Here is a 14,451-nt window from a genome sequence, read left to right on the forward strand (position 1 = left end):
TAGGTTCCTGCACGATTGTATAGTATGCAGGTAGGATCTAAGCAGGATCTTACAGGATCTAGGCAGGATCCTATAGGTCTTGATAAGATCTTGTAGGATATACAAGGATATGGTTCATGATTTTCCCCAGAGAAATAACTCAATTGCAACTGTCCTTTTCTTGTATTGACTTTAGACAGGTTCTGGTAAAACATTTACAATCACTGGTGGAGCAGAGAGATATGCTGACAGGGGCATCATACCACGGACATTGTCTTACATGTTTGAGTGTTTCAAAAGGGTTTGTTATTATTCATAAATATTATAACTTTTATTAATCAAGAAGATGAATAATGGCGTAATATAACATGAATGTTTTTTTAGAACCCTGAATATGTTTACACATCACATGTTTCATATCTTGAAGTTTATAATGAGAATGGATATGATCTTTTGGATCCCAAACATGAAGCATCAAAACTGGAGGATTTACCGTAAGTTCATTATGTGTGACGAGAGAAGTACTTGATCTAACAACTGTTTGTGATATTCATGCTCTTTATTCTAATTGCAGAAAAATTACCTTAATGGAGGATGGTGATGGTAGTATATCCTTAAAAAATCTCTCTTTACATCCGGCAAACAATGAAGAAGAAGGTATATGTGATTAATGATGTTATTTCTTGACTCTCCTTTTGTGAACTAAACATTTTTCTTTGTCTCGGACAGCTCTTAACTTGTTGTTTCTTGGAGACACCAACAGGATGATTGCTGAGGTAAACAGTTTGGGGAATGGTTGTTTTCTGGAGACACTAGTAAGATGTTTGCTGAGGCAGACATTTGCAGAAATGGTTGCTTCTTGGAGACATTGGTAGTATATTTTCTGATGTAGATAGGTGGGGAAGAATTGGAAATTAATTATCAGTATATGGTGGCACATTTTCTCAGACATTTAATGTTGTTGGTTAAATATGTGGTGTAGAAATATTACTGATAAAAAATGGTAAAAAATTTTTAATTAAAAATTGTGTTGTCAAAACAGTAAATTATTAATTTCTTAAAAGTTATTTTTCTTACCATCTTTAGACACCAATGAATCAGGCTTCGACGCGCTCTCATTGTATTTTCACAATTCATATTTCTTCACGAGAACCAGGCTTGGCAAAGATTAAACATGCTAAACTACATCTTGTCGATCTTGCTGGGTACATGAAATGTTGATTTAAGTGAAACATTTCAAAAGCTGACTTGAGTAAAGTTTATGTCTAAACTCTCGCCGAAATAATATTTTCCAGATCGGAAAGGATTCATAAGACGGGAGTTGATGGAACCATATTGACTGAAGCAAAATACATCAATTTATCTCTGCATTATCTTGAGCAGGTTAAGCTGAGTAAAGTTTGTAATTTTTGTGTGCTCTGGTTTTTAATTAAAAAACGATAATTTTGGCATTTGAATATTTTTATTGAACAGAACTTTTATAGTGATGGTTGACTTTTTCACACAATTCCTGCTTATCTCTTTTCATTCCTGAGATCTTCAGTTTTTTCTAATGTTTAGTTTTTACGCAAACAGTGATGTGTTATGCTGTATTTTAAAATACCATTAACATTTACAGCAAAGGGAAAACTGTCTTGCTGAAGTAATATATCAAAAAATATACCTGATGATTCAAGTTCTCATTTTACAATGCGGCGTCAATGGCTGTGTAAATTGGACATCATAAAAATTTCAAATAACTCAAGAATGAAAAACGATGAACTGTTTAATATCATTTTAAAAGTTCTGTTCATTGAATGTTTTAAATGATAACATTTTCGTTTAATAAACACTATAACTGACCATTTCCAACCAATGTTTTAAATATTCAAAATTATATCGTCAGGTCATTGTGGCTTTATCGGAGAAATCCAGGAGTCACATACCTTATCGTAACTCCCTCCTCACGTCCGTCCTCAGGGATAGGTATGGATATATTAGAACATGAACGGTTCTTTATGTTAAGAATATTGGAAGCATTTGGATTTTGCTAATCTTTTTAGTTTGGGTGGCAACTGTAGAACAACGATGATTGCGACTCTTTCGGTTGATCGACGCAATATTGACGTATGTTACAATTATCTTGAAGGATAAAAATATCAGATCAGAACTGTTGTTGAATTTCATGTTTATGTATTGTTCCATTCCTAGGAGACCATCTCAACCTGTAGATTTGCGCAAAGAGTCGCTATGATTAAGAATGACGCAGTGCTTAATGAGGAGATTGATCCCAAACTGGTAGAAGTTTCAGATGCTTTCTTTTACCATCTTTCTTCTATTTTTGTTCTGTTTGTAATTGTTGGGTTCTTTTACATAGATGATAGCTAAATTAAAGGAGGAAATACAGCAGTTGAAGGACGAGCTCTCGCTATCAACTGGAATGGAATATAAAGACGAACTGACGATTGATGATATTGAGAGGTGACATAAGACTTGCTTATTAACAAGTCTCCTTTGTACTAAAAAATGAACTGTTTTTAAATCCTAGGTTAAAATGCATGATTAAAACTTTCATTGAAGATACAGATCCCGAAGCACCTTTATCAGTCGGTGGAGACATGAGAAAGATCAACTTATCTTTTAAACTACTCAAGGTGAATACTGAATTTTGGGTCGTTAACTGCATTACGTCATTCTTGCTACCTGTGACGTGTTACGTTATGGCTTCTTTTTTGTCGTGTGACTGGATCATTACGTAATTCACCTTGTATATCACGTGATATTGCTTGTCTTTTTACATGTGACAGGATCATGTTTTGAAAGCAAAATCTGCCAATCATCGTTCTACTTCTCGGTAAGATATTACTTCAATATAACAATGCCTTGTGAGGGTCTGATTATATAGAGGCGAGCTGGCCCGGATAGCGAGCTAGCCCCATGATTTCAAGGGATTGAAAGGAGCCAAAACTTCAAAGTTAAAAATTACAACTGTTTGCGAAGCACTGCACATCACTCCGGTTGTAATTCTCAAATCATGGCAAATTGGTTGTTTCAATTTTAAATGTTTTGAGAAGTTATTAAATGTGAATATTGTGAAATTGCTTGAGAAGATTTATCTGATGATAAGTATTGAATCGTTTCCATTTGCCAAATCATTTAACGCTTGGCTGAATCCCCGTTACCGGGCTCATTTAATCAGCCCCTAAGACGATAAAAATAGCTATATTGTAAAAGAAAAACAATAAAATGCGTGCGTTGATTGTTTAATAGCTGAGTTTGCATCAACCCTTGCAAACCAATTTGAGCTACTAAATCATCAAAGAGAATTTGCAAATCAATCATGAATACGGGTTAGAGGGAAACTTAAAACATTTGCTTTAAATTTATCTGTTTTGAATTGTTGTTATTTTATGAAAGAAATAAAAGATGTTTTTCGTGTTTGCACTGGCTTATGCAAACCTCAGAGACGTTTGTAAGAATTCTCGAGCTGGTGTGACCCTCTACCTTCGGTTTTGGGCTTGCAATGATTGCTGTTGAGTTCTCCCAAAGGTCTCCTCGGTTTACATAAGCCTGTGCAAACAAAGTAGACATCTTTTATTTCTTAAATATTGATTGCACAAGACTGTAATTTCCTAGATCAAGTCAGTCGCTGCAAGATAATTCGTATCTTAGCGATAAAAATGAAACGAAAAAACTCAAAGAATTGATAGAACAACGTGACAACGAAATCAGTATCCTTTATAGATTCATTCAACAAAGGTGAATGTTTCTTATTTATAAATTGTTCGCCATTTAAATTGCAGGGGGGGGGAGTATTATTATCATTTTATTCAACGAAGTGGGATGTTTCTTACCTTTTTCGTCATGTAACTGCAATGGAGTTTATTCTGGGGAGGGGATATAACTATAATCGTTTAATTTTATGAAGGGGAGTTTCTGCTTGATACCTTTTTAGTTAGATAAACTCTATTTGGAGAGTGAAGGGAAGTATTATTGATTAAATCCAAACTTGCATAATCATATCGCATCCACCCTTAGTCTATGCAATTAAAGCAGGTCAGTTTTAAACTATTTTGATGGCAATGGTGATTGACAAAATCTTACAAATGAATCTTTTTTTGAAATGTAAATATGTTCAAGAATACGCTGTTATAATTGACTTAGAGCAGATCCACCCCTGTTATATAAAACTATCATAAACTATAGCCATTATAGAATTTCAACATGAGGACATTCTTTAGGCTTAGTGACTATAATATTCCGTCGATTTATGATGGTGACGTCAATCTTGGGAAGGAAACAACTTCTAATGCGAATTGGCATTGTTTTGATCCACAAATATCCTCATCCGTACCTTGGACATCGTCAATATCAAGTATTGTTGATGTAAGCTCAGAACACTTACCTCATGAGAATGATTTGAGTCTTCTCCGCAAAATCGACATCAGGTCTTTTAAAAGTCTCGCCCAACTGAGATTTGCCATGGAGCACCATACGGTGAAACAGTTGCGAGATTTGCATCGCAAATCGCGCGTGTTACTCCACGTCAATCTCACTAACAATCGTCACGTGCATGAGGAGATTTTAAGTGTGATCGAAGAATGCGAAGTTGTGGAGAAGTCTGCGGCGAGAAATGAAAACGTGACGTCAAAAAGCTTTTCAACACTGATCGAGTACAGAGATGCTTTGAAGGAGTTCCAAGCGGCCCACAGGAAGCTTGTTGATATCACCGAAGCAAAACTCGAAGCTGAAAAAAATCATTTATCTTCAATGGAAAAGCTGGAGAGAATGAAGAAAAAACATCACAATGTAATTCGTAGAGAGTTTCAACCTCGAAGAAAGAGGAAGACATCTGTATAAAATATTTAAAATAAATAAATGTATGACGGATTTCGTGGCAATTTTCTGGCTATTGTTGTTTTTTGAATCAACATTTTCCCTTGGTGGCAAGATGGTGGCAAGAACGTGTGTTCAAGTCTTAGTCATAAAAAATTAACTAACAAGAGATAATATGTAAAGGCCTTTTTCAAATAACTTAGTCACATGGACGTGATTACATAAGTTCAAATGACCTAGATAATTTGTGACATTTCTTTTCCTTTCGAATGGTGTGGAGAACATAGACGTGGAAACTTGAGATTGAAGATCAGTGATTTTATGGAAACTTATGTCTGTTGGGGGAGAATTCTATCGCTGGAGAGGGAGAAGTCTGTCCCTGGCGAAAGAGGAGTCTATCAGATGCTTCTTTAAAACTTCATCAAGTTTCAGTCATTCAGTGATGTCTTGCATTTTATGAAAAGACTGTTGGTGAAAACCTTTTGTGTTTTATTTGAGATATAGACAAGCAGCTATTGATGATTTATATCATTGTTTTACCTGTCGTATTTAAACCTGCTCACAGATTGATACATTTAAAGTGGATTTATTGCAACATGAGGAATACATGGGTAATGGAGAGAGTATAATGAAGATACTATCATCCAATGAAGTCAAAATGTTTGTAGTTAAAGAAATGTCAACGAAGAACGTGTTAATATCCAAACTGTCGAACGATAACATTGCCAACAGCAGAAATAACATTTTTACTAAACCAGGAAAGAAAAATGGACAGTAAAGTAGCAACGACAATGAAACAACTGTTTGAAATAGGAGTGTAAGACACCTGTATAGCCGTGATTGCTCCAGTTTCTGTGAAGGGTAAAACATAGTCGGGTTTCGGTCAACTGATTTTTGTTGCGTAAACTGGACAATGTTAATTTTCCAGTTCATTGGGATTATTTTACTCCAGCTGGCTATTGTCTGTGCTATTGTTAAATTGTCTACAAAAGGCAAGACTCCTGCTTAATATGTCTTGCAAATTAGTACGTCATCATATATATTGCTTCCGCTATCGCAGTGGCGTTGTGTTGCAGTTGTATAGTTTCCGGTCTGCAGAAGCAAGATGGACGAAAATTCAGCGACATCGAATCAAAACGAACGAAGACCGTTTCTGGACTTTAAATACCTGTACTTGACGTTTAGTGGGCAATTGAAGATCGCAGAATTCATCACTTCGTTATTGGCAGGCGCACTCGTTCCTTCGACTGTTTATGAACATGCTGCGGGGTTTTCATTTGTTAGTTTCGTCGCGTGGACAACGTTCATTAATGTTGTCCTTGATATTATTCTTCATCTTGTTCGTGTTTGGGAGAAGTTGTTATTTGTCAGCAGATATCCACAAGTGTTGGTTTGCTTGTGCTTTCTTGGATCCATTTCATTATTTGTCGCAGCTATAGTCGAAATTAGTATCTCGAAGTATGCCGAAAATCCTGGCTTGGGCTACGCGTCTGCTTTCTTCGCTCTTGCGTGTTGTGCCCTGTTGGGTGTGGAGTGTTTCTATCACTACAGAAGATACCGTGACGCACAGCATCAAAAAGCGACTGAAATGACTTCGACTGCAGACTCTGGTGCTGTTCAAGATCCAAACTTTGCTGCTTATTAATGTCTTTTCTTATAGTTATAAATGGACAGTGTGATTATATCTTGTACGTCAATAAAACCTGTCCGTCAGCATATTACACCCAATTACACCCAGTTGTAATGTCGTCGTTGAATTTTGAAGATATTATATATTGAAGATTTATGTATTACATGCAGAAAAATGACTAACTTCTTATTTGCCTTCTTTGTTAAAACTCATATTTATTTTTTTGTTTTAATAATGATTTTTATGGCAGCTTTCCTGAATAACAAACGGTTGCATGCAAGACATCTGTCTTTCCTCGAGAAATTCTCGTTCGTGTGATCAGCTTTTCAAACTTTGCACTTCCTTGCAGCCAATTTTCGGTTTAACAACCTGTTACTTTCACAACTATTTATCTAACAAACAAATAAAAAACGAACTTTTTATTTCCTTGATCTGTCATGTGTCAGATATCTTGGTGAATATGTTGAAAAGAGAACGAGAGCGTACACAAGGAAAAAGTCAATTTTCAAACAGCGAGATCTCAAAAAATAGTAGAGAGAGTCTTGAAAGTACAACATCATCGCGGTTGTCTTCAGTCAAACGAGACGTCTCCTTTTCACAATCAGGTGATAGAGAGGTACGTGGGTACAAAATCGTGCGTTGTTTCATAGTCAAGTGATAGGTACGTGGGTACAAAATCGTGCGTTGTTTCATAGTGTTTCGATAGGAGGAGGGAGTCGATGCGAGAAGGATGTTTAAGAAATATGGCTTGTCGTAAAATGTGGTCTGTTTTCTAGAGATGTGACCCTAGAACGAAAATGGCTTCATTGTCTTATTGATGGATTTCTTCTTTGGGTTGAATGGTTGAATATAAAAACAAAACTTTAGCGTACCATCGGGAAATATTTTAAACAGTGGGAATTGAACTTGTTCTTGTTTTTTACTTTTTCTTCAATATTCCAATAGGAGAGACAACAACAACCTGTTGCAACTAGAGAAGAAGCAAATGATGACGTTCATAGAATATCACAGACTCAACACATGAAAGGTATTTGTTAGAAAAATAAAGACTTTTAATGTAGTATGTTGCACATACCATTCTCTGTTCATGGTCGTTGTATTCATGTATCATTCTCTGTTCATGAATACATCATAAACATTCTCTGTTCATGAATACATCATTAACATCCTCTTTTCATTTGAATACATCATTACCATCCTCTGTTCATATGAATACATCATTACCATCCTCTGTTCATATGAATACTTGCCATTCTCTGTTCATAAATACATCATTACCATCGTCAGTTTGTATAAATACATACTTACCATTCTCAGTTCATATAAATACATACTTATCATTCTCTGTTCATGTGCAAACTTTTACTGTTTGATGTTAAGATGGCTTGTCGCAAGAAAGGCGAGAAGCATTTGAAGTATTTCGCCGAGATTATCCACATAATTCAACCATAGAAGAAAGTAAACGGATACTTAAAAAACGGTTCGTACTCTCTTGTGAAAACTACTGATGATGTTTTGAAGTTTGGTTTGATGGACCCCCATTGACTGAAGGACTGTCCTATGTGTGTGTGGGGTAAATGCCCTTCCTAAATTTCACGTCTGGTTACGCCTCCGTTGTTTATTGGAAATTTTGAAATTTTTCTCAGATACGGCGAGGCAAAATCCCTTGGAGAACAAGTGAACTGCTCCAGAAAGAAAATCAGTGAGTTCATCGTTTTTATTTCAAAATACTGTCCTGTCCTTTGAATAAGCGTGGTGCAACGGTTTCATTTAGATTCACTCAAGACGAAAATAGAACAGCATAGGATACGACAATCTATGCAAGGTAATACGTTGGCAAAAAATATCGTGCATAAAGTTTACTTTTGTCGTCATAGTTACTTGTCTTAGTATCAGATCACGAAGACGGTGAAGAAGAAAGATTACGCAATGGTATCGAGGAGGAAAAGTCCTGGTACTAGAAATATTTGTATAAGATGGTAGTTGCATTTATCTTCATTTGAACTTGACGTGTATTTCTGTGTTTTTAAGTTACAAGGAATCATTTACTCGACTTCGTTCTCTCAAGACAGAAATTGAACATCTTCAGCATTTGCTCGAGAAATCTAAGGTCCAGATGCAGAAGGATTTTGAACTTTGGTGGAACTCACAGTCTGCTCAGCAAAACGAGTCTAAAGTAAACGACCGCCCTCATTCTTTGGCCAATCTTCCGGATAACCAGAACCTAGCACGATCAAATGACTTGAGGTCATCAAGGTCAAACAATGACAGCAAACAGACATCACTTAAGTCTTTCAAGGGGGCGGATCATATTTGGAGAAATCCCTCTGAAATTGAGAGAAAGGACCAAAGACACGGTTCAACAAAGAAAAAGGACGTCGGAGGTGTTTATGAAGACGCAAAGAGAACAAAGTAAGTTCAACCAACTCGTTATGTTCAGTGTACATGTTGTTGTATATGGTTATAATCTAGTGTTTTTAGTGGTAAAACGACGTTTAATTTGACTGGTGATGACCGAGTTGACCAAGATATTATGGCGTTTATCAAAGCACGACAATCGTTACTGGATCATCGAGGTTGGTCAAAATTTAGTTACAATTTCTGTTATCTATCTTGTATGAGTAAACTTTATTTGTTGTTTTGTTGTATCATTGATGCCGTTTATTTCATTCACAGTTTTCAAGTAAAATCTCTGACGTCAAAGTCAATAAAGTATCGATGCTTTGTTTTGACTACATTCTACATTCCGAAATACGCGTGAATGGAGAAGTTTCATAGCAGAAATTTATTGCTCATTCGTAATTGTCACTGTTATGACAATCGCTCCTTGGGTATTGGATTACATCTGTAATGTTGCCTTGATGATGCGCAAAATGATGGTGTCATGTGGTGGTTTTTTGAAAAAAATTACCTTGCTTCTTGTCATTTCCTTAATGTTAATACGACTACGCGAGACTTTTTTGTCGTTCGACGTGCGTGCATTACATTCGCTTCTTAGCGACTCGAAAATTTCAGACTATAACGGTTATTTTAAAGGATTTTTCAATCTAGGTGAAGTTTATTATAATATAACAAACATTACATTGAGGCAGTTCAATATTCCACATTCGAACGTGGATTTGTCGAATCTATGGTCAGAGTCGCAGAATGGTATATTTGTCAGAATTTCATTCAACAACAGCGAAGCTAAGCTCACTGCTCGTTGGTCATATAACGCGTGGCCTTCATTCATCGATAATGGTACTTTGACGTTGGAAATGCATAATGTGTTCGTCGAATCTCCTGCGCGTTTATACATTGACATTGAAGGATTTGTTAACATCACAAGTCAATGCAAGGCGACTATACAAAACATCGACTTGCAGTTTTATCACGGACCAAACTTCATGTTTGAGTCTATCAAACCTCATTTGAAGAATAAAGCCGAGCGATCACTGCCACGAACGTTGTGTTGGGCCGTGCAGAAAAGAATGCTGGGAAATCTGACTTCGCGTATTCGAGGTATCCAAGAAAAATTTGTCAACCTCTTTTTCTCGGGCGATGTTAAGGGTCATGAAAACATGAATGCCACTCTAGGCTGGATTCTTGTTTCTGGTCTACTTTTTACCATAAAACTTTTGCATAACTTTGGCCCAACTTTACTGCTGGCATTTACACTTCTACTTATGTATCTCGTCTTCGAGTTTTTAAAATTTGTATCAAGCAAAGCAAGGGATAGATGTTTTCCAAAACAATTGCACCCAATCAGAGACACCTACGATGAAGATATACAGATTTTAACTCACGTTTCTGTGACTGTTGTATCAGAGACAATGCAGCCGAGAAGCGTGTGTCTGGCAAACGTGAAAAAGATTTTATGGTGGAAAAAAACAAAAAAAAATTGATTGTATACAACGCGTCATGCAAATAACTGGAAAGATAATAAATATTTTATTTTTGTTTGTTTTATTGGTGATGTTCTAGGTACTACTATGTCATGTTTACCTTACTGCATAATTACAACTGAAAATCTTACACGAGCTTATACTTATTAGCATGTCTATCGTGTAATAACTGGTTTCCATCTACCGAAAAGACGATCCGGGTAAAAAGTGCTTGATACAATTTACGATTGCGTGCCGTATGTTTTGGTCCAATTTTCGAAAATTTTTAAAGTCTCGGGTGACACACTAGCACGAACATTATTCATGGAGCTGACAAAATCATCCAAAGTTAGGTTTCGTACCTAAAAAAAAACAAAAGACCGTTTGTCAATCTTACTGTCCATGAAAAAGATGTATTTTTTGTCGTACCTTACTGGCGGAGACTCTTCGAAGTTCATCAGGGTTCATTTCTTAAAAATCACGTGAAAAATCACATTGAGTATATCCGTATGAAAACCGTAACCTACAAGATCCCACTTTACCTCTAATGGGTCCTAATGCAGCATCTTTAGCGAGCGCTGTTAGGTCACTACCAGAGTAATTCTCGGTCAAACTTTGAAAAAAACGAAGGGAATTTAAAGTTTTGGACGATACAGGTTTAGTTTAGCACTCGTACCTTGCTAATTTATCAAGTTCCTTGTTTGACAAGGGATTGTTTTGTTTTTCTAGCAGCTTTACGAGAAGTATCTTTCTAGTCTACATAAGAAAAAAAGACAATGTCGGATATCTTTATAAAGATGTTGAGTGGATGTTGTCGTTGTTTACCTTGCAGTCTGGCAGTGGTAAATAAACTCTCTTCACAAACCTCCTGAAATATAAAGAAATATGTACGTTATACAAGCGTCATTATATAATATATACTATGCAGAGGAAGTTACGCGAAACTCACGTGAACTGCAAGTCTCCTTTGAAAGATAATGAAATATGATAAATGTAGGAAGTTGTTCATCAGTTCTTACTCACCTTAGGGCTGCATCATCAAGTTCTTGAGGTCTGTTCGTTGCTCCCATTACTAAAATTCTTTCATTCTCACCGGAAGTAATCTAAGTTTCGTTTAAAAAAAGTTTAGATATTCTACGTAGATACTCCAAAGTGAAGAGAAAGATACTGTTGTCTATTGTCAGAAGAAAATGAAAATGCACCACACGTGACATGTACGTCATTATTTTTACTTACTCCGTCAAAAGCCAACAAAAATTCCGTCTTCAATCGTCGAGTAGATTCCTGTTCGCCTTCCTTTCTCTCACACAGTAAAGAATCAATTTCATCTAACAAAAACAACGACAACACCACTACAGTATTGAACAATTGTCTCAATCGGGATAAAATAAGTAAATTGGTACCATACCAATAAATATAATAGATGGCTGGAGTTCTCGAGCGATAACAAATAAGGCTCGCACTAACTTTTCTCCTTCCCCAACCTGAAGATTATTCATTGGATAACAGATGTAATTTGGTGTTTAAATGTTAACAAATATTTTTGCGTCCGTGACTTTAGACACCAATCTGATCTCACGAACAACACCCCAAAGACAAAAACAACATTAACCACAAGAACCACAAAAACAAAAACAACAAGAACATCGACCGCAAGAGCAAACATCAAAAAGAAGAACAACAACATCAACCACAAGAACCACACAAACCACAAAAACAACAACAACAAGAACATCGACCACAAGAGCAACACAAACCACAAAAACAACATCAACAACAAGAACAACAGAATGACCATTTTAAACAACAAGGTCTAAACAAGTACTCAACCCATTTTGACGTAAGTGTCGCAGCGCTTATGTTGAAGAATGTTGATTTTGCTTGATGCGATACAGCCTTCGCCTATAATGACGACAAAAAGAAGTTTACTCACTTCTTTGGTACGAGTGTCATGGTGATATAGTTACATTAGGTATATTTTTGTCAAGTTTCCTCACCAACATTGTCTTTCCATTACCAGGGGGGCCATACAGCAATAATCCTCGTGCTGGCGCTCTAAGACCCCTGAACAACTGAGGAAAGAGTGAATGGAATAATGTCATAAAGATTTGTTTATCATAAAGTAACCTTTCTTATTAATAGGACTATTTCAGCAAATGCCCTGAAATCAAATTATAAACCTCAGGCCTCAAAGCAGGTAAAATAACAATTTCTTGAAGCAAACGTTTTGCCGTGTCCATTCCAGCTACAAAATAGGAAAGTTGGAAAACTTTACAGTAAACAGATAAAAAACATGTCAAAGATTACGCAGTTTCATACCCACATCCTCAAATGTAATGCTGGATGAGCTAAAAATGACAACAAAACATGTAAGGAATTTCATTTATTTCATGAAATCTGTGCCATGTCCACTAACTTCTGAACAACTTCATCAACTATTTGATTGATGATCTTTTCATCAAAACTTTTTATTTTGGAAACTCTTCTTTTCAATTCTATCTTCCAGTCATTTGACACAGTACTAGGCCTAAATGAGCTTCTAGGACTATCCTAAAAAATATGAAACAACTTAATAGTGGTCATATAAATATAAATGAAATTTATAAATAACCTCAGGATCCTTATCAACATGTCGTTTCAGCTTTGGATTTTGTGATGGTCTGCATTTTTCTACTGATGCCTTTGTTCCACCATTTCTCATTCCAGGAATATTATTCCTTGGTGCTTTGGAAGAGCTGGGTCTTTTAGATAATGGTGTCTTGAAGACTGGCTGGGCACCATTCGTTTTGGAATTTGCTTTACTGTCAACTTTACATTGTGATGCAATGAGAGACACTTAAATATATTGCAAGTAATGATTTTTAGTTATATTTTGGTTTCGTGTAATGAATTTTATGACTCGACTTTACCAAGTTCATCCAATCTTGCCTGAAACGTTGTTAGATTCTTTTGCATCTTGCTCTGCAAGCCCCTGCCTCGTTCCCATTCTTCACCTGATAAAGTTAAGTTAGATAATTCAACAACTTACCACTAAACACATGAAATACACAATGGTAATTTTCGTGATAATGTCAATGTATATAATTGTAATACAATGACATCTAACACAGCAGTAAAACTATGGTAAGACTATGAAATCTAGGTACATTATGGGAGTACCACAACATCTTGATATACTGGTAAAACTATGGTAAGACTATGAAATCTAGGTACATCATGGGAGTACCACAACATCTTGATACACTGGTAAAACTATGGTAAGACTATGAAATCTAGGTACATTATGGGAGTACCACAACATCTTGATACACTGGTAAAACTATGGTAAGACTATGACATCTAGGTACATTATGGGAGTACCACAACATCTTGATACACTGGTAAAACTATGGTAAGACTATGAAATCTAGGTACATTATGGGAGTACCAAAACATCTTGATACACTGGTAAAACTATGGAAGACTATGACATCCACATTTTGCTCCATAAAAATTAAATTTTTTGTTTTTAAATCAAAATACCCAAACATTTACGTCCATACCTATATCCACACCTATATCCATACCTATATTCACATGTATATCCATACCCACATCCATACCCATCATATTTATCCCAATATTTTATGTCACCAATTTTACACCCATACCTTCTCCACTACAATCAATTTGAATTCCTTTTGTGAGTTCATTGATTCCCTTTTTGTAGCATTCGACTGCTTGCTCTTTAGAAATAACACTTTTCCCTAGAAAATTTGTCTTGAAAGTCAAACACGACGTTTATAAGATAAACATAATGCTATGTAGAAAGTTCTTTCAAGATCAAATGACATAATACCATCAGATTCTTCGATACTCAGAGCTTTGTCAAGATAGGCATATGCATGTTTATGATGTCGTCTTATCGCTACAACAGCCGTAGAGTTTTCATTATCTTCTTTCTTTTTTGCCTCCTTTCCACTTGAAGCCATCTCCCTCAAAGTCGAAGACAAATTAACGCTTCCAAATTCCAATACCCTCAAAAATTCATGTTTAAGAATTACTACAGATTAAATATAAAATTGAGCAATGTCTATATTTTCAGTATTTTTTTTTCTTTCGAATTTTGTTCACATTTCGTTTTCTGCAATGTTTGTCATTAGAAATTTGCTGAATTGGCAATAT

The 14,451-nt window shown here is 35.9% G+C and overlaps 3 protein-coding genes across 6 annotated transcripts in view; 2 read left to right on the forward strand and 1 right to left on the reverse strand.

Moving 5' to 3' along the window:
• Positions 1-10,372, forward strand: part of LOC124442200 (kinesin-like protein KIF6) — a 12,084-nt gene extending 1,712 nt beyond the window's left edge. The window contains exons 5-26 of one of the 3 annotated variants that reach the window (XM_046992681.1): positions 176-280; positions 364-473; positions 554-636; positions 709-755; positions 1,066-1,184; positions 1,275-1,362; positions 1,865-1,944; positions 2,022-2,085; positions 2,170-2,256; positions 2,336-2,439; positions 2,507-2,612; positions 2,766-2,812; positions 3,595-3,689; positions 6,871-7,040; positions 7,370-7,451; positions 7,805-7,904; positions 8,071-8,126; positions 8,199-8,249; positions 8,315-8,378; positions 8,456-8,836; positions 8,897-9,000; positions 9,101-10,372. In XM_046992681.1, coding sequence (XP_046848637.1) covers positions 176-280; positions 364-473; positions 554-636; positions 709-755; positions 1,066-1,184; positions 1,275-1,362; positions 1,865-1,944; positions 2,022-2,085; positions 2,170-2,256; positions 2,336-2,439; positions 2,507-2,612; positions 2,766-2,812; positions 3,595-3,689; positions 6,871-7,040; positions 7,370-7,451; positions 7,805-7,904; positions 8,071-8,126; positions 8,199-8,249; positions 8,315-8,378; positions 8,456-8,836; positions 8,897-9,000; positions 9,101-9,111 — 2,154 coding nt within the window. In that variant the 3' untranslated portion in view covers positions 9,112-10,372. Of the gene's footprint in view, positions 1-175; positions 281-363; positions 474-553; positions 637-708; positions 756-1,065; positions 1,185-1,274; positions 1,363-1,864; positions 1,945-2,021; positions 2,086-2,169; positions 2,257-2,335; positions 2,440-2,506; positions 2,613-2,765; positions 2,813-3,594; positions 3,718-4,199; positions 5,034-6,870; positions 7,041-7,369; positions 7,452-7,804; positions 7,905-8,070; positions 8,127-8,198; positions 8,250-8,314; positions 8,379-8,455; positions 8,837-8,896; positions 9,001-9,100 lie in introns of those variants that run through there. The other 2 variants (XM_046992682.1, XM_046992683.1) reach the window with 2 other exon arrangements.
• LOC124442207 lies at positions 5,844-6,606 on the forward strand. Its single transcript, XM_046992693.1, has one exon. It carries the CDS (start codon positions 5,900-5,902, stop codon positions 6,437-6,439), a length of 540 nt encoding a protein of 179 aa, XP_046848649.1. The 5' UTR covers positions 5,844-5,899; the 3' UTR covers positions 6,440-6,606.
• Positions 10,332-14,445, reverse strand: LOC124442202 (spastin-like). Of its 2 annotated transcripts, none has more exons than XM_046992688.1 (17): positions 14,126-14,445; positions 13,938-14,033; positions 13,197-13,280; positions 12,899-13,095; positions 12,704-12,837; positions 12,607-12,635; positions 12,468-12,532; positions 12,285-12,359; positions 12,118-12,189; positions 11,696-11,771; positions 11,524-11,615; positions 11,311-11,390; positions 11,113-11,155; positions 10,964-11,043; positions 10,830-10,900; positions 10,717-10,757; positions 10,332-10,649 (listed from the first exon to the last, which is right to left on the reverse strand). In XM_046992688.1, the coding sequence occupies exons 1-17, from the start codon at positions 14,256-14,258 to the stop codon at positions 10,530-10,532; spliced, it is 1,488 nt and encodes a 495-aa protein (XP_046848644.1). In that variant the 5' UTR covers positions 14,259-14,445; the 3' UTR covers positions 10,332-10,529. The 2 variants fall into 2 exon arrangements, with proteins under 2 accessions (XP_046848644.1, XP_046848643.1); XM_046992687.1 differs by having other exon boundaries at positions 12,899-13,122.
• Between the last annotated feature and the right edge of the window lie 6 nt (positions 14,446-14,451).

The sequence above is a fragment of the Xenia sp. Carnegie-2017 genome, unplaced genomic scaffold (assembly GCF_021976095.1).
Source record: "Xenia sp. Carnegie-2017 unplaced genomic scaffold, XeniaSp_v1 HiC_scaffold_20, whole genome shotgun sequence".
NCBI lineage: Eukaryota > Metazoa > Cnidaria > Anthozoa > Malacalcyonacea > Xeniidae > Xenia > Xenia sp. Carnegie-2017.